The 21,400-nt window shown below is 34.2% G+C and overlaps 2 protein-coding genes across 3 annotated transcripts; both read right to left on the reverse strand.

Annotated features, from left to right (window-relative positions):
• Positions 1–5,859: 5,859 nt before the first annotated feature.
• LOC107808341 (putative protein phosphatase 2C 12) lies at positions 5,860–11,675 on the reverse strand. 2 transcript variants are annotated; one of them, XM_075226197.1, is made up of 10 exons: positions 11,658–11,675; positions 10,657–10,981; positions 9,244–9,415; positions 8,758–8,911; positions 8,608–8,671; positions 8,224–8,331; positions 7,184–7,309; positions 6,872–7,104; positions 6,553–6,755; positions 5,860–6,466 (listed from the first exon to the last, which is right to left on the reverse strand). In XM_075226197.1, the coding sequence occupies exons 2-10, from the start codon at positions 10,852–10,854 to the stop codon at positions 6,444–6,446; spliced, it is 1,281 nt and encodes a 426-aa protein (XP_075082298.1). In that variant the 5' UTR covers positions 10,855–10,981; positions 11,658–11,675; the 3' UTR covers positions 5,860–6,443. The 2 variants fall into 2 exon arrangements, with proteins under 2 accessions (XP_075082298.1, XP_016488338.1); XM_016632852.2 differs by lacking the exon at positions 11,658–11,675 and adding an exon at positions 11,264–11,552.
• Positions 11,676–17,784: 6,109 nt separating this feature from the next.
• Positions 17,785–21,349, reverse strand: LOC107808340 (B3 domain-containing protein At5g42700-like). Its single transcript, XM_016632851.2, has 7 exons — positions 21,114–21,349; positions 20,903–20,998; positions 20,747–20,781; positions 20,293–20,461; positions 19,241–19,447; positions 18,909–19,017; positions 17,785–18,008 (listed from the first exon to the last, which is right to left on the reverse strand). The coding sequence occupies exons 1-6, from the start codon at positions 21,246–21,248 to the stop codon at positions 18,955–18,957; spliced, it is 705 nt and encodes a 234-aa protein (XP_016488337.1). The 5' UTR covers positions 21,249–21,349; the 3' UTR covers positions 17,785–18,008; positions 18,909–18,954.
• Between the last annotated feature and the right edge of the window lie 51 nt (positions 21,350–21,400).

The raw sequence follows: 21,400 nt of genomic DNA on the forward strand, positions 1-21,400 counted from the left end.
TGGCCCTTTGCCGTTTGTAAAAACATTGACTGTAATGACACTTTTTTTCATACAGTAGTATTATTTTCGTATTTTCTTATTTTAGATTTTTGTTACTATATGTTATTTCTTTTGCTTCGGTCATCTTATTATTTTATTTTACTATTGTTACTGTTTATTTTTCTTCTGTCTTTGAGTTGAATGTCTATCGAAAATAACATCTATATCTTTACAAATATAGGCAGAGGCGAATCCAGGATTTCAAAAGAACAAGTGCACTATTGTGAAAAGGTGAATCTAGAATTTACATTTGACGGGCTTAACTTTAGTCTCTTACCCCGAACCCACTACATTTTTAAAATTGTAGGTTTAAAATTATATTCTTTTTTAAAATTTTACTTATTTTCACACACACACACACACACACACACACACACACACACACACACACACACACATATATATACACACGCACACATATACTACAGTAGACATTAAAATTTTAACGGATCAAGCCAAATCCTAAATTCAAGACGACTCTTGAAATATTAAGAGTCTATTAGGGTTACTTGGTGGCTACTCCACCCAAACCCTAATTCATGCTTATAAATAAGGCTACATATGTCCTTCAAAGATGATCTCAGCAATCCCATAATGCACAAAGAGATCAAATATACGATCTTGAAATTACATAAAAAATCATAGAATATTCATTAGAGATCAAAAACATGTCAAATATGTCTTGTTCAAAGTTCTAGCAACATTCAAGATCCAAATGGAGTGTTGTTATATGCTTCTTGATCATCAAATACACCAAGGAGATGCATATCATCCTACGTTCGAGAAATACGTCGCTAAGCCCCTCGAATTACGGATAACAAATCGAAGGGAAGAATCAAGGGATAAATAGAGTTGTAACCTGCAATGTTTATCAATAAAATCATTTTTTTTCTTTATAGTTATTTGTGATTGCAGTTTTATTTTGAACAATCAATTTCACTTGTACAGGTGCACCCAGTAATTATTGCACCATAGGAGTCCTTGAGAATGGGTGCACACACATATATTTAAGTAAATTTGAAGAAATATAACATTATTATACGTGGTTTAGGAAGAGGAGTATGAGTTCACGTGAACCCATGGTCTAAGACCTAGATACGCCTCTGAATATAGTAACAAGATTTGCGTATACACCACTTTTTTCTAACCCTATTTATGAGATTATAATGAGTTTGTTGTTGTTATTGTTGTTATACTTTTGTAAAAATCAATTGATTCTCACCTCTTTTTTAAAAGGTGTTTCTGGGGCGAGCCCCGGGGTGAGGCGTACCAAAAATGCCCCGGGGCGCTGGTGTGGGGCGAAAGTTTCAAGAGGCGTACGCCTCGCAATTTGGGGCGTACGCTCGGGCGTTCGGGGCGCATTTTTTTAGTAAGGAGCAAGCGTGAGAGACTTTTTCAAATTAAAACAAAAATTGTTGAATTAGTCCTTCATATAATACCCAAATTCTCAAAAGTTAGTTTGGTAATTACTCAAAAGGTTTAAAAAAGAACTCAAAAGTATTAAATTTAAAAGTAAAAACTTTTTTTTATTGATTTAAGCCCTAATTCATGGTTTTCCCAATTTTTTATCTTGTCCACTAGTCTGTTAATATCTCTCAAAAGTAACGAATATTTAATTTTTTTTTACAAATAGAAAGAGAACTACTTTTTTCTTCATAACAGCAAATTCAAAGTTCAAATTGAAGGTTAATCATCCTTTTTGTTTCTCCATATAGAAAACTTTATTCTTTTAGACTCAAATTACTTGTGCTTGTAAGTAATGTATAATAGATTGTTTTGATTAGTTTTGTGTGGGGATGAAGCACACATATATATAGTTTTCTTCATTTTTATGCAATTTTACCTGTTTATAAATATTAACTGTCATTATATTATTTTATAAAATATTAAAAATTAAATACTTTAGGGGACTTACTCCCCACGCCTCGGAGCTTACATCCCGCTAAGGCATATATAAAATGCCCCGTCTTATGCCCACGTCTTTTAAAATACTCATTCTCACGTATAGCTAGCTACCCGAGGAATCATGCTAAAAGCGTACTTGGTAAAAATGGTGTGCACCTTTCTCAAGAAGAATCTTTGATTTGATCAAACAGATGATTTGCATCTTCCACTTAGATTTTGCAACTTTAGTGTCTGCATGTCCTCTTTCTGCTCGCAAATGGCTTTGGAATAAGCTATTTTAATATAATACCCCCTTTTAGACTAGGTACCAAATCTTCTCTCGTGTCACTAGCATCAGTTAGGTTACTTTATTTTAATGCATGTTAATATTTTTTATGTATAGAATATAATAAAATTATTTTCGTGTGACCTACTGTTTATAGATTCAAACCGTAAAATTAATCATTAATACTTGTATTAAAATAAATTATCTATATTACGTTTTTCGAGATGCGACCCTTTTCCGAACTCTACTTGAACACAAAATACTTTGTGCCCGGCTGATTTAATATCTTGTACAATATGGAAGTTAATTTGCAGGACAAACCTAAAGTAATTCTCGTGAGCATGTGGCTGCGTGATTAAATGTACAATTTTCTTGTTCCAACTTATATGGCAGTTCTTTTTTATCTTTTACAAATTTTTAGACTTTTGGAAAAATTGACACCATATTATTATTACACACAACTTTCGCAAGTTTCAAAAATTCAAACCCAAATAGTGATACAGTCTACCATTACTACTCATATTAATATACTGTGCAAGTCAAGTCAACATTTTTAGTTTGTTTAACAAAATGGCGTCACATAAGGTGAGAAAGATGGAACACTAATCAACTGAATTGACAGAATAGAGAGTGTCACTCTTTTATGATCTATTTTTAGCTAAAACAAGCATTTGCCTCTATTTTCTCAAATTAGCGATTTACAATACACTATAGTCGCTTTATAACATTTAACAAGAATGGCAAACTTACATAGATAGTTAAAGTCCAAGTATCATTCTATAAACGAAAAAGGTTCAAATATGCCCTTATACTACGCAAAATTGAGCGAATTTGTCCGTTGTTGATACTTTGACACAAACATGCCTCGATCGTCCAAGCTTAAAGACTTTAATGGGCCAAATATGTCGTCAAAGTATGTGCGTGAGATCAAATATGCCCTTTATATGGGGCTGATTAAAATAAAGGCATATATATAGTTGGAGCAAGTATTAAATGACAGAAGCATGTTTGTACCAAAGTATTAACGACGACGGGCAAATTCAGTCAATTCAATGCATATTTGGACCTTTTCAATTATTTAAAAGAATTGAGTGAAGATACTACTACTAAGTTCTAATACGTATTTCACAACACTGTTACGTTTTCTTTCTATTTGTTATCCTATTGTTTACAAGATTAATGTTGACCGAGAAAAATATTGATAACAACCCGTGAAAGGATTCAATCTTATGATACACGAGTTAGGTAACAATAAATAATGAGTCCTTAGTAGAGTACTAGTACTATAGTCTATACATACAAAAGATACGAGTGGATATTTTGTCTCAGTAATGCCAATCAATATAAATGCAAATGATTCATTCGTTTAAAATGTCCCCACCCAAAATGTCATGATCTGTTTTCAAAGACAACTAGAATGACATTAAATTTAATTTGTGACTTTAGGACTCTTCTCTTGGCTTCTTGATTCACCGTCAGTTGAAATTTGCCTAACAAACAAAAAAAAACGTAAGAAGCAAAATGTGTTGCCAATTGATGGTACGTACTAAATTGGATGGATTGCACCACTTCAAAAGGTTCAATCTATCTAGACAACTTAAACAAATCTCATCTAGTTAATGCACGTAAGGCTTGCATGTTATGCCTCATCATACATGCCCCATATGTATCTATATTTTTTTTTTCCGAGATCAACTTGTGCACCTCGATCTCGCTATTTTCTATTAGTACATGTATCGGGTAAGTTTACCCATCAAGACTAAGGCTAATGAGAAATCACTTAGTATTTTTTGTTTGTACTGGAAGTTGAATCCCGATCTCAAATAATTTTTACTTACTTCATTAACTGATAGGCCACACTCGTGAGTGCAACAACATATGTATATACAGAGGCGATATCATGATTTGAAGTTTATGGGTTCAGAATTCTAGTCCATTTAAATTACTAGGTTGTAAGTTAATATTTTATACATATTCAATGAATTTCTTAAGACAAATACAAGACTTGAACTAAAGATACTAGGTTCGACCGAACCCGCATTCTGCATTCTATCACCGCTCCTCGTATCTATCTATATTGTGTCCAACATATTTTACCTAAGACCAAGGAATTAATCAGATCATATAACACTTTTGACTGTCCGACATGATTTAACGCCCAGATAATTTTATCTAGGATCAAACCTAGTACGATTGATATACACCTCAAACATTCTGTCTAAACAGGGTAAATGCTTTATATGAAAGAGATATGGAACATGGTATAGTACGAAGTGTTTAAAGAAAAGAAAGTAAAAAAAAGCAAGTGCATTGAAGACCAAAAAGAACATAGAAAAGTAGTACAGTACAGAGTTAATAGTTAGGTAAAGGGTTTCGGGGGGGGGGGGGGGGGTAGTATGACCCACACACACGTGTACTAAGGGGTCCATTTTACAGACCATGTTATGCCACAGAAGAAGAATTTTGGCTGCTTAGTTAAGGTCAACATCTCAATCATAGAGCCATTATTTTGAGTGGACAGACTCGTCTTCTCCACTAAATTAAACACCACTCAATTTTTTTTATATCTTAAGCTAAAGATAAGAGATGTTTGCTTGTTTCTTGTCTTGCCATCCTACAATTCCTACTGTCTTTTGAGAGAGATAGAAGAAAAAGGCACATAGGTTTCAAGTGGCTATAGTGGGCAAAGCAGAAAAAAGAGTTTTTTGCACCAAAAGATCTTTGTTCTTTGACTGTAAAGTCTTTGTTCTATACAATGTTTGTTTCTCTCTGTCCTCTTTCTTGTACCCAAATGGACCTTAGAGTCTAACAACAACCACAATAACAGATTCGGTGTAAACCCATACGTGGGGTCTAGGAAGGATAGTGTGTACGCAGTCTTACTCTTACCTTGTGAAGGTAGAAAGGTTGTTTTCGATAAACCTTCCGCTCAGAAAAGCGAAATCACAACATTGTCGCGACCACGTAGTTAAAAGTAGTGTGCTCTACCGCTGAGCTAAGACGACTTGCTACCTTGCTTCTAATGCAATTCAAAAATTAGCTCATAATGTAATATTAGCTCAAGATCATATAACGAGACAATAATTTATTCCATCAACGAATGCCGGACACTTAACATCTCCTTCCTCTGCACGCTAGTGGCTAGACATGTAGAGTGCAGACGACATCATAATGTGACCTCATCTAAAAATTTAAGATATTAAAAAACGTACACTTTTATAACTTAATTATTTTTTTAGTAGTGGTGAGTCGCACATAACTTATGTTTTAATTGGTAGTTTTATACAGTTATTATATCTTTCTAAATGACAGGAGAGGTACACAATTGCAATGTTAATGCTTCTCTCATGAGGCTCACAAAAAAAAAAAAAAAAAAAAAAGAATAATTTTTCTGATTTTTTTCAGATGAAAGAATGTGATTTGACAAAGGAAAGAGCAATTCCAGACCAAGAATATCAATGATTATGTTGTTTTCGAGCAGTCCAACTATTTGGTACATTGTCACATCATTGCAAGTCCAGAATTTACATTTATGTACCTAGATTTTGTGTCAATTCTCAGAGCCTAAGCTAGCTTTAAAAAATAGTTAGCCAAAGAAATCAAAGATTTGCCAGAATCCAATCAGACAGTGAGACAAAAAGAAGACTGTACATTGATACTTTCAACATTATAGGATAAATCAATCAGACAGAAATATAGAGAGAATACATATGAAATAAGTGCCAGAATCCAGTGCTTACGCTTCTTGCGACTAATTAATGTATAATACAAGAATTAATTTAATAAGAGGGTGATCAGCAAGTTTCTCATTGTAGGGAGAACAAGGAGAAAAAATTGGAAAAAGAAAAACAAAACTCTTAAGGATCCTATAATCAAACTTACTAACTACTGATGTTACAACGAAAAATGGCTTTCCCTCACTACGATTCGCTACTAAGGAAGATACGAGTATACATTTGATTAAAATCAGAGAATTTACCTCTGATTATAGGCATATATTCCAAATTTTAATCATTCTCAGAAAGTGGACTATGTACTATGAATTTCAGAGCTCCATCTTCTGAGGTAGAGGAGGCAAACTAGAAATATTAATGCATGTATCCCACCAGTCAAAGAATCCAGTTCACATTCTTTGTTTACTGAAACAGAAAGAACCATTGGGACAACGATGCCATACCTCCCAATTGTAATCGTCTATGAAGCAGTCGTTAGTATTGCACCTCTGCTTAACTCGTCACTCACTATTATATCTTGCATCTGTGAATAGTAAAGTAAGGATGATCAAATATGTTTATTTCAAGGCAAACGAGTTCAGCTTGTCTACAGAAAGTGAGGCATCTGACCTCCAAAAGGTCTCTTTCCTTCCATGGCGTCTTTCTTCTCTTGGCAGCTTGAGCATAGGAAAGGGCCATCCCATGGCCGCGAATATCTTGTCTTCGAGGAGCCAGCATGTATTGAAACACCTTGACCTGGCTTTATCTCCACTTGACAGATGGCACATATGAATAACTTAAACATGTTGCACACTGGATATTTCGCGTCTAACCTGCAATCGTGGGAAGAAAGCAAATATAAACACTAGATCTGAGCCCACCGCTATATCTGAAATGGGAGTTCCAATTTGCGCATCAGATGCAAAGAAACACTTAGCATGTGACAAACCTGTCTGAAAGAGATGCAGATCCTTCCTCAAATAGTTCTTCCACTACATCCGGTTCACAAAAATCTTTCTGAATATCAGAAGACGACGCCGAAGTTCTTTTGCGAAACATAGACTTGAATACTCCTTTTCCTGACTTTTTGGGTGGCGGTGGAGGAATTGGTTTTTCTGGGGGATGTACATCGAGCACAATACAGGTCGTATCATCTCGAATCCCTTTTGGCTGTACAGCTTCCTGCATATTGGAGTAAGAGTTAAGACTAGATAGAAGCAAATCCAAGTAAAGACATCACATATCAAGTACATAATCATACTTTTACAATTTGGGAGGCGGAAGCATCCGCAGGCATTCCGTGACAGCATTCAACAGCCATTTCTGCAGATAAAGCATCCCAGACACCATCACTTGCTATTACAAGCCTTCCACCTGCTGCTGATAGCTGTTGACATAATGCTTATTGTTTAGAACAGATATGAGATATGACTTCCAATTAGGAAAGAAAAAAAAGTGCTTGTGCAACTAGAAGACCAAAACGTTCAGGCCAATCTAGAAGTTGTTATTCTAACGGGAACATACAAATGAAGAATAAAATCCCTTCTTCAGAAAATGAAAAGAATAAAATCTAGTGTTCCGATGTTTCTAGGCTGAGGGAAGCCAGGAACTACTATGATTTCTATTAAATATTACATAGCTCGCTATATTGACTTAAACTTCTATATGCTGAGTAACATCCAGCAACTCCAAGTACTATCAACTCTATCTCTCCCTCCATCACACACACACATACATTGAGTTCTTGAAAAGGGATGGTATCATTGATGTCAAGCTAATGATGGTAATATACTATGCCTTTGCACTTAAATGCAAAGATACAAAAACGATTCGGGACAAACTAAAATCAGGAAACAGTACACTTTCTCCCCCAATAATTGCACCAATCAAGACTGGATTAAAGGCTTATAGTCATTGTGTATCATCAAACAAGCATCCAAAGCCAAAAAAAAATGCAAAACCACCAGGCCGTGGAAAATCGTTTCCAGGAAAACCAAAGAAAGAAATTTTGACTAGAGTCCACCCTCACTGTCAAACACAGGGTTTACTGACATTTCAACCAAGAAATCTTAAAAGCTTTAGTATAGAGCCTAAAATCAAACTGTACTATTCATACCCCAAATTTGACAAAATATAGAATAGTGGGCAAGAGGTAGAGCTGTTTATTTATTTATTGTGCCAAGAAGTAGAGTCTTTCCAGGTGAACTCAAGCTGCAAATCTATTGTTGCAGATACACAAAGGAAATGAAGAGCAATGGGATAAGCACATAAAAAACAGAGCAGAAAACATCATAGACCAACCTTCACTTGCTTCACATAGGGTACAGGAACTATATATTCGCCAACATCCATATCTCCAATGGATCTCGAGAGGCAGAGCCCACCAGGCCAACATCTCAAAGGACCAATCTGAAATGAATTTCAATCACTGGTAAGACAAATCACAAAGCTAACCCACTTCCCGAAACTTCTTCCGGGAGAAGAAAGTCTGAGAAAATGAAAAGTAAAAAGTGAACCATAAAATAGGACATGCCAATACATAGTAAATGAGTCGTGGCCTATAGCTACTAACTTCAAGGAGACAAGGGGGAAGAGGTATTTTTTGTATGTTCAAGTGGGGCCCGGGGGGTTGTTGTCGTGATGTTTTAAAACCAGAGACCATATAGCACAAAAGATAAGGCAACCCTCTGTACCACCACCAGCATTAAGCCGGCCAACTTCTCCACCACAGGCTGTTATACGTTCCCTCCTATTCAATTAAAAACATATATAATCAATACCTTAATGCAAGAGGTGAAAGTATATTAATCAATTGGTGAAAGGCATTAATCTTACTCCTCTTCATTGCAGTCAAGCCTATGATCGGCTGATAGATAATAAATTCCTCCTTCAGCTGATTCTAGTATGCACCGAGAATCGCCAACTGATGCAACTGTTACAACCCATCCTTCAATTATGACAAACGTGACTGTTGTCCCTGAGGTTTTTGCTACATAGTATAGTAGGAGGCAATTAGATCGTTTCGACAATATTGGAAATAAGGTAATTGGAGATAGTAACAATAGAAGCCAAAATCCAGAAAGAAAAAAGCATATAGCAAGAGCTGAAGAAAACATGTAGAATATCATCCGAAGCAAATATGAAGGCTAGAATTCAAAAGCCTCAAAGTAATAACAAGTCTTGCATCAACATGTGGAACATCGCAAGTTTTGTGCTATGTTTGATCAAGCAGGCATAATACCAACACAAAACTAAACCCTTTTTATGCATACCAAATTGCAATATCATGTTTCCAGAAATGAATAAAGAAATTACTCATACCTCTTTCTTGGAAATCTTTATCTGTTTTGACAAATCCTGCAACCAAAGCTCTAGGAAGTGCTGCAACCCATTCATCTCTGCTAAGATCTGGAGGAATAGCACTCAACACATTCTGCAAGAGATTTTCTTTAGCATATATAGCGGCTGCTGACCCATTGTGCCCATCAAATAACTGCAAAGGTGGGAGATTACAAATTATAAGACGGACATTATTTAAGAAAGGAAAAGGGAGTGCAAATAATTGAAATTTAACATCTTAAAAAGAATTTCAAGGTCAACAGCAAAGATTTTCGCTAGAAGTTAACGCAGAAATTCCATACTTGAAACACGCATTAAAATTGAGAAGAACTGAAATGGCATCTCTCCTGATATGTCAGGAAGTTGGGGAAAAATAAAAGTAAATCACGGTGACAAAAGCCATTATAAAGATAAGGCCCATAAATAGAAAATAAGAAAAAGGAAAAAGACCACCAACTTATAAAAGCAGAGATGGAAACTATCTTATAAGATTTACAAGTCAAAAACATAACTTACGACACAGAGTTGTACAACTAGAGATATCATTAGAATATTTCAAGAAACCAACCAAATTCACAAGGCACCGAATCCTAGATAACAAACAGCAGGCTAGTCGGTATCAAAGTTGCATCACAGCCACATGTCGCATTAGCCAGTTTCTGCGAATGCTTATCTGAACAATAAGTTAAGTTCACTTTATTTTTTGATAAGGAAACTTATTTATTAATTGATGGGGTAATTTTTTGGCATACAAGCCGAATACCGAAAAGTAGAGAATCTACAAGAGACACTCAATCATCTATACAAGCAGGGACTTCATGGTGCACTAAAAGGAAACTAAAGATAAAAAGACTATTCCTTAGATTTAAAAAGCATTTTCTATCCTTCAAGCGATCTCCTATTCTCTCCTTACATACAACCAACACAAGAGCTAATGAGGCAACATCCCATGCCTTAAGTTCTACTTGTTTAATGAATACAACTTTCTTTATCTCCATGGATTGTTATATAGCATAACTAAATGGTGGCCATCAAACTTTTAAAAGCGAATCAACCTCAATATACGCCTCTACTTCCTAGATGCTGTACAATGATAATAGGAACAAACAAAGATTATCCTTCTTGAGCTGACTACTTGCATTATGCACAATCCATCTTAGACAACAAAGTCAAAGAAGCAAAAGCAGCACCTTTAAAAGACTATCCTCTCTCAGTACCAACAAGCAATTGTTTTTCTCAACCATATACACAAAATAAAGCACTGACTGGATTCAACAAGAAATCTATCTGATAATCCAACAATAACAAATATTAACACAAAGACATATATAACAAGGAATCTACAGCATTAGCATATAAATGGGACATTTTCCTCAAGAAGCATAAGAAACTTACTCCAAATACAGAATAAGTGGCAACTCCATCACCCAAAACTCGCTGACATTCGGTCTTAACAAACGTAAAGTCTTCGCCTTTTTTGCTCTGACTAGCTTGACCATGAGAAATCTCAGGTCTTTCAATCTTCTCATTAGCCAATTCACGCTTTAACAACACAGACAATGGGACCGTTTGATGTTCACCCTTAGACAACATTATTAGGTCCCTCTCTCAAATCAGATAAAGACTGTATCGTTTTTTCCAATCAAAACAAATGTAACTTCCCAAAATTACTCCTTCATTGACTGTCAATGTATTTGGTCAACGCAAATCCAACGATGACCTATACGCACAAAAGATTAAACATCCACATCAATACATCTTAAATCACAAAATCTAGCCTAAATATCTAATCAAATACACGATCACAAGGAATGAAGGAATGAAACTAATCTCACTATTTTAATATAATCAAAGATCTCCTCATAATGAACATTAAAAATCAAGAATAAAAAACCCCAGATTCCAAACTCATGTATTTTTATCAGGGAAAATGTAAAAGAACATAAAATTAGAAAATGCGAGAAAAAAATGCAATTACAAAAACGTAAAAAGAAAAACGCACGGTGTGAAGATAAAAGTTCCATAGTGGTGCGTATACAATACTGTTTTTTTCTTCTGTTTTTTTCCTTGGGGACAGAGAAAAGAGTTGTCAATGTTTAAAGGCGCATAAAATGGAGTTTTTGGCCTTAATTTTTGTTTCTCTTTTTTTCTTGTTGCTATGTGTAGTTTGTTTCTTTTTTCTGGGTATTTTGGTTTCTGAAAAAAGATAGAAGAAGAAAGAGGAGGTGTTGTATAGATTTGCAGAAATGGTGGTTTAATTTGTTGCATAACATAATGTTAGATGTAATGTAATAACATGTGTGCTGACAATGTCCGAGAAACGCACCGTTTGTTTGATTCGGCGTTAACTAAATTAAAACTAAAATAAAAGTTGGAATATATGAGCTGTTATTTACCTTATCCTGCGCATTTCTTACTCTATCCTGCTAGCTTGCGCTCCTTGGCGCGTTTTCTTCTTTTCTTTTCCCCTTTTGGGAAAAGAATACCATTTCTGTTAGGATAACCGAAAACAATTTCTGAACGTTTTCAGAAAAAGAAAAAGGTAAGTTACTACTTGTAATTATTCAATAAAAAGTTTTTATTGCAACTGGTTCAAGGTACTTTCTTCTACAGTATTTTTCATAGAAAAAATACCTTTAAAATATTTTGTAAAAAGGTTTACATACAATTGCCAAACAACCAACTTTTTTCGAATAATAATATGAAAAACTGCATGATTATCGTACCATTCATGTTTCTTCTCATAAATATTCTACCTTCTTATAAAAGTCTAAAAGACTAAAGTTTGTGCTCCACGAAAGTGTTTGGGCTAAATTGTCATAATTATGTGTGAGCTTAATCAATATTAATTAAGAAAGTTTTCGAAGGCCGGCACGTATCAGCAATTTGTCGTCAACAAAGGATGAAGGCGAGGTCGAAGACTCAATAGAGGTCGAGAACGAGGACGAGGACGAGTACTCTCTTTAGCAGAGTAGTAACGACTAGTTTTAGAAATAAGACTTTAAAGAAAATATTTCAGTGAATATTCCTCCGATATGATACTATTAGGGTTTTTATGGCTCATATGCCCTTATAAATAGAAAGATATGTAGCTATATGAAGAATTGGACACTCGTTGTAAAAAACTACACATTGACATTCTCTGAAAATTCTTGTTTTATCATTGACATACAAAATATACCTTTTCTTGAGATCTTTGTCTATCGTTTCTCCCACGATCCAAGGAGGATGTGAAAATTGTAAGGCTTGTCATCATCTATCGTTGCGAGAGGGGATATCAAAGAAGCTCACCCTTTTCGGGTGACTCCTATGCATTTATTTATATAAATGTCATTCATTGTTATTTATTGCTATTTAATGCTACCATCTTTGTTCTTCGGTATCGAATATTACTTTATTGTCACCATTTACTGCTACTCAAATAGTACTCGTAACATCTTGCTATAAAATCGGTTGATTAATCTTTTGGATATTAATATTGGCTAATATTAACCCCATTCTATTAGAAAATCTAATTGTTTAAACCTGGATCTAAATTTTGGGTCAAACAGAAAGCTTAATGAAATTACAGTTTATATTCTAAGCTATATTACATAAAGGGTAGTTTGATGCATGAAGCATTTTATATTTACGCATGGTTTGGAGAAGGACCGCACCCTAAGAGGTGTGATATAGGTTTATCCTGATGCAAGTATCAATGGCCGACCGATTTCACGGCTGACACTCGTGACATATAAATCGTAGGAAAACAACTTTAATTTGTCGTTGCTCTAATGGTAAGCTATATTATGTAACATATATTTAAAAGAAAACGAGAAAAAAATTGAAGGGAATTGCATATTAAAACTTTGGACTGACTTTCTTGTCAACAACTTCTGTTATGCACTTACTCTGAATAGGCCCTCATTTACATGTGAGTTGTAACAAATAAAATTAAAAAAAGAAAAGAAAAGAAAAGAAAGAGAATGGAGCACTTTTTGTGATCCATTTTATTAAATAGGAAAAGCCGACTTATCACTTGAAAGTTGAGTCGGCCAATGAGTAACTGATTGGCACGTAGAGTTAAATTTGAAGCGGTTCACACTAATAAATACACTACTCGAAAAACTTTTTTTTGCGGGTGAAAAAAAAAAATATTTTTGCGCACTTAGTGTTTAGACTAAATTGCCAAATTTAATTTTAAAGATTAATTTGATAATACGTACTACTTTATGAATAGCAAAATTTATATACAAGATATTTGTCTTATATTTATTGATTTGTTAAAGTTCAACTTGAGTATGTTTTCTCCGGAAATATTCCCTCTATGTATGTTCAGAAAGGATGGAGTCAAAATACAAACATCAAATTATTTAATCTCTATTTAAATCTAGATATTATTTAAAAATTTAAAAATTTAAAAATAATTTTCAAAAGGGATCATAAATAATTACTATAAATCACAAACATTGTGATATATAAAGAATCGTAGTTAAATTATTTGACTTTTAAGTGGTGATAATATTATATAAAACGAGATTAAGACTTAAGAGATATTATTATTTGTTAATTGTCGAGACGTTGATGATAATAGAGGCCTAATTAATCTAATTAAAAGACATGCATCCCAATTAAATGGAGAATATAGTTGTTTTTATCTTAGATTAAAATTATTCTTTTTAAGCAATTTATTATCATCTTGGTTGTAAAATAGACTTTCATTTTACATAAAATTGTTACTACAGTCTAGCTTTGAAAATAAAAGGAAAAATAAGATAGTGGAGAAATATGGGATTATGATTTAATGTGGGGGTAACATTTTTTTCTCTGCTGTCTGTGTTTCAACCAAATGCTTTGACCTCCAAATGGCCCCCGAAATCCACGGCGTCAATCACATGTTGCACTTTTTGATATTTCCCTCTTCTACGCGCACCTACCATGTGTTTCCTTCAACTGTTTTTTTTATTTTTATTTTATGGGATTTGATAATCCGAATTGAGTTGAGAAATCCCAATAATTCGTTAAACTCTCTCTCTAAATATAAAAGAAAAATAAAGCAAAAAAAGAAGAAAAGAATTAGCTAGAAATCAAGTGAGAGAATGAAACTCTAATAATATCTTAGTAACACGCAAAGAAATGTTAAAAAGCAAAGCGCATATCACAAAACGAGACTCTGAAATAAAGACTAAATTGGATTAAACCATCGGCTATCGAATTAGACTCCCTACGTTTCATTAACTTTTTATGCTAATAACTTGCGCTTATCACTTAAAGATATTAGTATGACTTATGGTTAGAGCTGTCAATATGGGTCAGGCCGGGCCGGGTTAGTCTAGTCCAATCCAACCCATGTAGGCTTTAGTAAATAACGAGTTGGGTTGGGCTAGCCCACCATTTTGATGGACCTTATAATAGTCAATCCACCCCAGCCCTATGTGTTCCTTGGGCTCCCATGAGCCGGCCCATCATCTTTTAAAATATAATTTTATATTTTTTCTTTAAGTTCTAACCTAAAAAAAGATAAATATTTAAAAGTTAAAAAATATCTTATTGGAAAATTTTCGTGAATCTTAATAACTTTTTATACTGTTCCAATATATCACAATAAACACTAAAAAAGTAAAAGACAAGACTATATTTCATTCACTAAAAGTCAAAACTCAAAACAAACTATTCAAGAGAACGTCCATGACGCTTATGGGGTATCCAACACATCTTCTTCAAACACATTTGAATCCGCTTGTGATAAGGTTGTCTTAACATCTTCACTTTCATCTACATCTACAATTCATACGCAATATTAATTAGTTAAATCTTAAAATAATAACATTTTAAAACTAATAATATTCAAATTCACATAAAAAAATATTACAAGTTTGAGTTTGGGAAAAGTCGTGCAACCAGTTTCAAGTAGTAACAAGTATTTGGACATTTTCATGATGGATGCAACTTCTGTACTTTGTCAGAACAAGCACACCAATGCTAAATGTTGATTCCGACACTACAGTGGTAATAGGAATACTAAGTACATCACGTGCCATCACTAAAAGATCGGGATATTTTCTAGAATGGTCCTTCCAATACATCTCTTGAAACTTCTCAAGATCAAGCTTTGATTCCTCTAACTAAAGATCCAATTCTGACTTTCCATCGCTAGAGGCAGTATACATTTTATATATTTTAAATAAATATTTTTATTAGGCCCATGAGCCGGCTCACCCCAGCCTCAATTAAGCCTAACAAGTCACATGCTTACTCGGGCCGGGCTTAAAAGCCTCGTTTTTAAATGGGTTTCAAAAAATCTAGCCCAACCCTGCTAAATTACGAGCTGAACTAGGCCGGCCCAATAAATCAAGCCCATATTGACGGCTCTACTTATGGTGCATCATAAATGGACACAGATTTGATGACTTGACTACTGACATGACAAAAATTTTAAAGTTGAGTATGATTGAGAAAACACGCAATTTGAACAAGAAAAGATTTAGGCAAGTATACGTAGATCCATTGACCATCAACTAAATCAACTAAAAGTTTTAAAATACATCTAACATCATTGGATCATCAATATTGAATCATGACAATGCTTCTAAAGGCTACAAAAGTTTGGACATTACTCCATCTAATTCACTTTAATTAATTTGTTTTGGCTGTTTTCACATATATTAAGGTATCCATCTTTTAATATTAATTAACAATAAAATTGATCATATTAATCTTAATTTGTTCATTGGAAATATAACAAATACTCCTAGGCTTTTTAACTCTAAAGACAACTTTAGAAAAAAAGAGTTAATTTTTTCTTGACATCTGAAAATATTAAATATTGTGGACTACAAAAAAAATGCCAAAAAATTAATTAAAGTGGATGGGGAGGAGTAATGTTTGGCTGCTTATTGATTGAATATTCTAATATTAGTGATAGTAATTAACTTGAAGCGGAACAATCCAGGATGTAAACTGGAATAATTGTGCGACATAGCGATTGAATCAAGAATTTAATCTATCTAATCTTATTAATAATACAAAAATTAATAGTCCTTGATTAATTGCTCAATTTAATGAAACTAATTAAATCACCATCTTAGCTTTAACTTGCTAGAGAGGGTCAAATTGGATAACCAGTCAACTTCAGTTATCTTTAGACCAGATCATACGGGAAAAAATGCAGCTGTCACTTGACATTAATCCCCATTTATTACTCTAAAACTTCCCTTTGTAGTATATGATTTTCTTTTCACAAATGGGAAAGAGCAATGACTTTGCTAACTCGTCAATAAAATTAAAATATGCAACTTTCAGCTTATTGCATCAACATTATGCAACTAATATTTTATATGAAAAACCTCCAAATATGGCCGAAAAATTAAGTCTAATTAGCATGCAAGGTTTAGCTGAGTTGGTTGGGTGATTGGTTTATCTGATGAGACCTCAGATCGATTCCCCTCACCAGCAACCTCTTCAGTTAGAGCTTGTCATACCGGGACTTGCCTAGTACAGTATACACCCGAAGGGTATTGGCTCCAGGTTTCCCTGGATTTTTTTTTTTTAAAAAATAAGTCTAATCCGAAATATATGGTATTTATTTTGGCAGTACATATATATACATATAAAATTATCTTGTAATTATATTTATGTCAACCACTCACTTTATGTATATTTTCATGTGTAAAAAACAATACATATAGGGTGATGAAGATAGAGCAGAGCACGTTGTGGTGTATAAAATAGTAAGAGAAGAAAGCTGTAGCAGTGGCACACAGCAAATGTAGCAATCAAACAGGTTGTCCAAATTACATCAAATCATATGTCTAGAGTAAGCTACGCATATTTGCTGCCATGGTCAATTCACACCTAGATTTGGTCAATTATCATACATATTATTTTAATTTATTACTACTTTTCTATTCTATTTTTCTATTGCTGCAAATATTTTTCTTCTTGCCCATTACGTACAGCTAGCTTTTCTGGACCGCGAGGATTTTAGCCAGATATTCAGCTCTACCGTATTACATACAAGAGGGAAAATTACTTTAACCTGCACTTATCACCTAACTTCTCTATTCTATGCATGAAATTAATTTTCTATTTTTATCATCACAATGCATACTAGCTACGGGTTCAACTGAACCCATAACTTTAAAAATATAATGGATTCAATATTAAAAATCTTAAAATTGAACCCATAGGATTTAAATCTTGGATCCGCCTCTGATCATAGTTAATATATATTGGCTCGTATGATTAATTATTTAGTTTGATGCAAAATACTGAGCGTGTATATTGTTTGTTATTACAAAGTTTTCATTTAACATATTTCCGAGTTTTCAGCCAAAATATTATTCAGCGGCACGCTATAGTAATAATATAACTGGGGTATGTTGTTGTAGCCAAAATAATGTTCAAATAATAAATTAAACGTTTAACTTGCAAAGTTAATTAATAAAAGTAAAATATAACAAAGGAACCAACTCTATTTTTCTCCAAAAAGGTTAGTATAAGCTAGAGTTTTCCCTGTGGTTCTTTCTAACTGACGAACGCAAGAGAAGAAAAGATTAGCTGTTCAATTTGCACGTCAAAAGGAGGAACATAACGGAGTTGCAAAAAATATTAGTAGTACTACTAACAACTAAACTACTAGTATCATTTTTCAATGACTTTTTCTGAATCAAGATCAACCCTCCTTGTTGTGCTGCTGACAGATGTACTAAAACTTGTGCGACAACATATTAGACAGAGAAACAAAGTGAACAGCAAATTCTCATCTCCTGCAAAAGTCACCAGTTGTTCATTAGAGAGACAAACAATGACAACCAAGAAAGTGAGCACATATTTAACAGTCTAATAGTTCCTTTTGTAGACATAGATTTAAGAAGGAAAAAGGGAGAGTTAAGGGGTTGGGGTGATAGTGGCCCTCACACCATCTATATGTTGTTCAATAATCTCTAGTAGTAGCATATATGTGAGATCATGTTTCCCATTTCCCACCTACAGAAACATCTACAATTAATGTGCTAAAGTGACATTTAGTTCTATAGTTATTCTTGCACTTTGTCTCCACCAGCTATTTAATCCACAACTAGCTGCTATGTATGATATTTTGTTCAAGCAGCTAGCTGTAATTACAGTTGTCTGCAGACTATAACACAACATGTCAACATTTGCAAGTTGTATCTTTAAAAATTATGCATAAGATGAAAAGTCATACTTCAACATATGAACGTTAATAAATCCGTCCATTAGACTATTGTATAAATGATGTACTTATATATGCCCTTTTCCCTGAAAATCTGGCTTCAGATCAAACAAACCAATTGCAGAAGTTCATTTTTGACTTAGACAAATGACAACTTCCTAAAAATAAGGAGCAAGTTTCAGAATTTTCAAGTCCAGTAGATAAGTGTAAAACATATATGACTTTAATCCGATGGAAAGCTTCTCTCTTTCATTGTCGTTTTGATATAAACTCATGTATTAGAAGCAATATGTCACTGAAGTTTACATATGCAGAGACAAGTATGAATAGTTAGTCTTAAAGAGTCAGCAGCGTGTGAACGATAAAATTATATCGTCATTTGTCATATCAATATTTACCATATAGTATATTCTGAAAATATTACTGCAAAGAAAAAGAAAAAGTCTCAAAGATTCTTTACAAGTCCTTGTACCTGGATATTGAAAGGCTTCACTGCTTGAGCATTGTAGATATGTACCCTAATTTGTAGAGGTTTCAGTACTTTCACTCTCACTGACATTGTTTACCCTTATGATATACGCCTATAGAGAAAGGAAAAGAGATACAGTTCAGAACTTCAAATTGCATAATAATCTGCTTCTTTCATTGTACTCGTGTCAACAAGAAGTTGTAATTAGAAAGAACGTATTATTGGACAATGTTGCATGTCTCAACTTTGTTGAACATAGGGTATGGAACATGAAATTTGAGCTAAAGATGCTCAATGACAAACTTACAAACATCCTTAATATTCAGAAGTGTCACCTTAAATTTTGTAGGGCGTATCAAATGGAAGACAATTGCATCTCCATCAGCCAAGTCATGATCCACAGCAAACTTCTTCCATCCACCACTCAGTCCATTTTTTTGGGCCAAGTATACTGTTGGCCACTCTTCTCCTGTTTCATCTATTAAGGTGATAGTGTCATCTCTTCTTGGAAGATTCTTCCTGCAGAAATTAGATGGTAGACCCTGCATTCATGAGTTGCAAATGAATTAGCATCCTCCTTGTTCATTCTAATTGATTCGATTATCGTAACTGCATAACAGTTTGGTATTAAAAACCTAACCATAACTATAGAAAAGAAAGAAAAACCCTCACAAGATATGCAACTCATTATGTGAGCTATAGCATCCACTTACCTGTAGCAAGTTGACTGCTTTATTTTCTAAGTAGTAGTTCCACTTCTTATGGACAGTTCCTTTAGTTATTTTTTAGGTGAACTTGACAGTGTAAGAATGCTTTTACATTGTAAGTGTATAGAAGTTAAAATCTTTTTGCATTGATTTTATTTAAACCGGGGGCTTTATACTTTCTGAGATAAGTGTGAAAACTTTTGGCCCATAAGTTTTCACTCTTTGGAAATGTAAACTGATCTATTTCTAGAGAGGACTATATAATCTATTAAAAATTTGGGCAAAGACAACACTTCTATGAATCAATATATCTATCAACTACACCGCAATCCCAAAACTAGTTGGGTTGGCTATATGAATCCTTTGTATTTTTTCCACCTTATTTCGAATAGAATAAAAAGCTTGGCGCTCGGAATGCTGGATCATCCTATAAAGTTTGGTGCAGCATTTTTCATTGCATGAGCAGTTAATACAACTGATTTCCAAATCCTTAAGCTGAGCTTTTAGCTACTTACTTGCCTACAGGGTCAACGGTGACAAAATTTAAGTTCTATGCATTGGCTGTGTGAAAAATATTACCAAATAAAAGATAATAGCTGGCAACTCCATTTAGTAAGCACTGATTGATAACTTAGAATAAATGCAGTATGTAAAACCTGCTATAAGAGGTTAAAACTGACCAGCCAAAAACCTCCAGAAACATGGGAGGGAAGCATTGATCTGACTAAGATTGGATAGTCAGGTCCAAGACTTGCTTCAAGTTTCTCTGCTTTCTCTATGGAAGCAGCCCTTTCTTCGTCCGTAGCATATACCATATTCGACGAATCCCTCTTCCTTGGGGTGGACATCCTAAACAAACAAACGTTGAACGCATTACATGACATATAATATAGTATAAGCTTTCTCATTTTCACCTTCAACAACAACAATAACCCAATAAAATCCCACAAGTTGAGTCTGGCTAGGTTAGAGTGTACGCAGACCTTAACCCTACCCAAGTTAGGTTAGAGTATACGCAGACCTTACCCCTACCAAGGGATAGAGAGGCTGTTTCCGATACACCCTAGGCAAATTTCACATGCATCAATGGTAAAAAATGAAAGCCTTTTAATAACAAGAAAAAATTGTGTATACCTTCTAGGTATCATCACCCTTTCATAATAAATCACCTGTACTCCAAAAATGGGTAGATAAACAATGTTGTTAAAATGATTTAAAAGATAAACATAGAGTGAAGCAATTCGGGCCCAAAAAGAAAAAAGAGAAGAGAAAATTAGGAGTAGTATGTACTTCTTTGAATTCAGGAGCAGGTTTGTTAGCAACACGAGGTGATCTTCGAACTGAAACAAGCTCTGTTCTGATAATCCTAGGTTTCACCTTCTTCATCTATTAATTCCCAAAAAAAAAAAAAGAAGAAGAGAAAAGTGGGTTAATCATTCGGGAAAATACAGCGAAAAGGAAGGACAGCAAAAGAGAGAAAAGAAGGAGCATAAAAACGTACAGGAGAAGGTTTGGGGGAAGAGGAAATTTTGAGAGCTTGAGTAAGCAGAGGGAGATTGAGTTCCTCCATTCTTTTCTTGTTTTCTTCCAATCGCTGTTGGCGTAATTCCTCATATTTGACCTTCGACATCACCATTTTTGTTTTTCTGGTTCTGGATCTTTTTGAGTTTTTGACAAAAAACAAAGGTATTCTGAATGTTACAAGAGATTGAAAAAGATAGAGAAGAGGAACATTTAACAAAGAGACATTTCTTATAGATAGTAGAGAGAGCAGAGTCGACCGTTGGA

Source organism: Nicotiana tabacum, chromosome 12, assembly GCF_000715075.1.
Source record: "Nicotiana tabacum cultivar K326 chromosome 12, ASM71507v2, whole genome shotgun sequence".
Taxonomy (NCBI): domain Eukaryota; kingdom Viridiplantae; phylum Streptophyta; class Magnoliopsida; order Solanales; family Solanaceae; genus Nicotiana; species Nicotiana tabacum.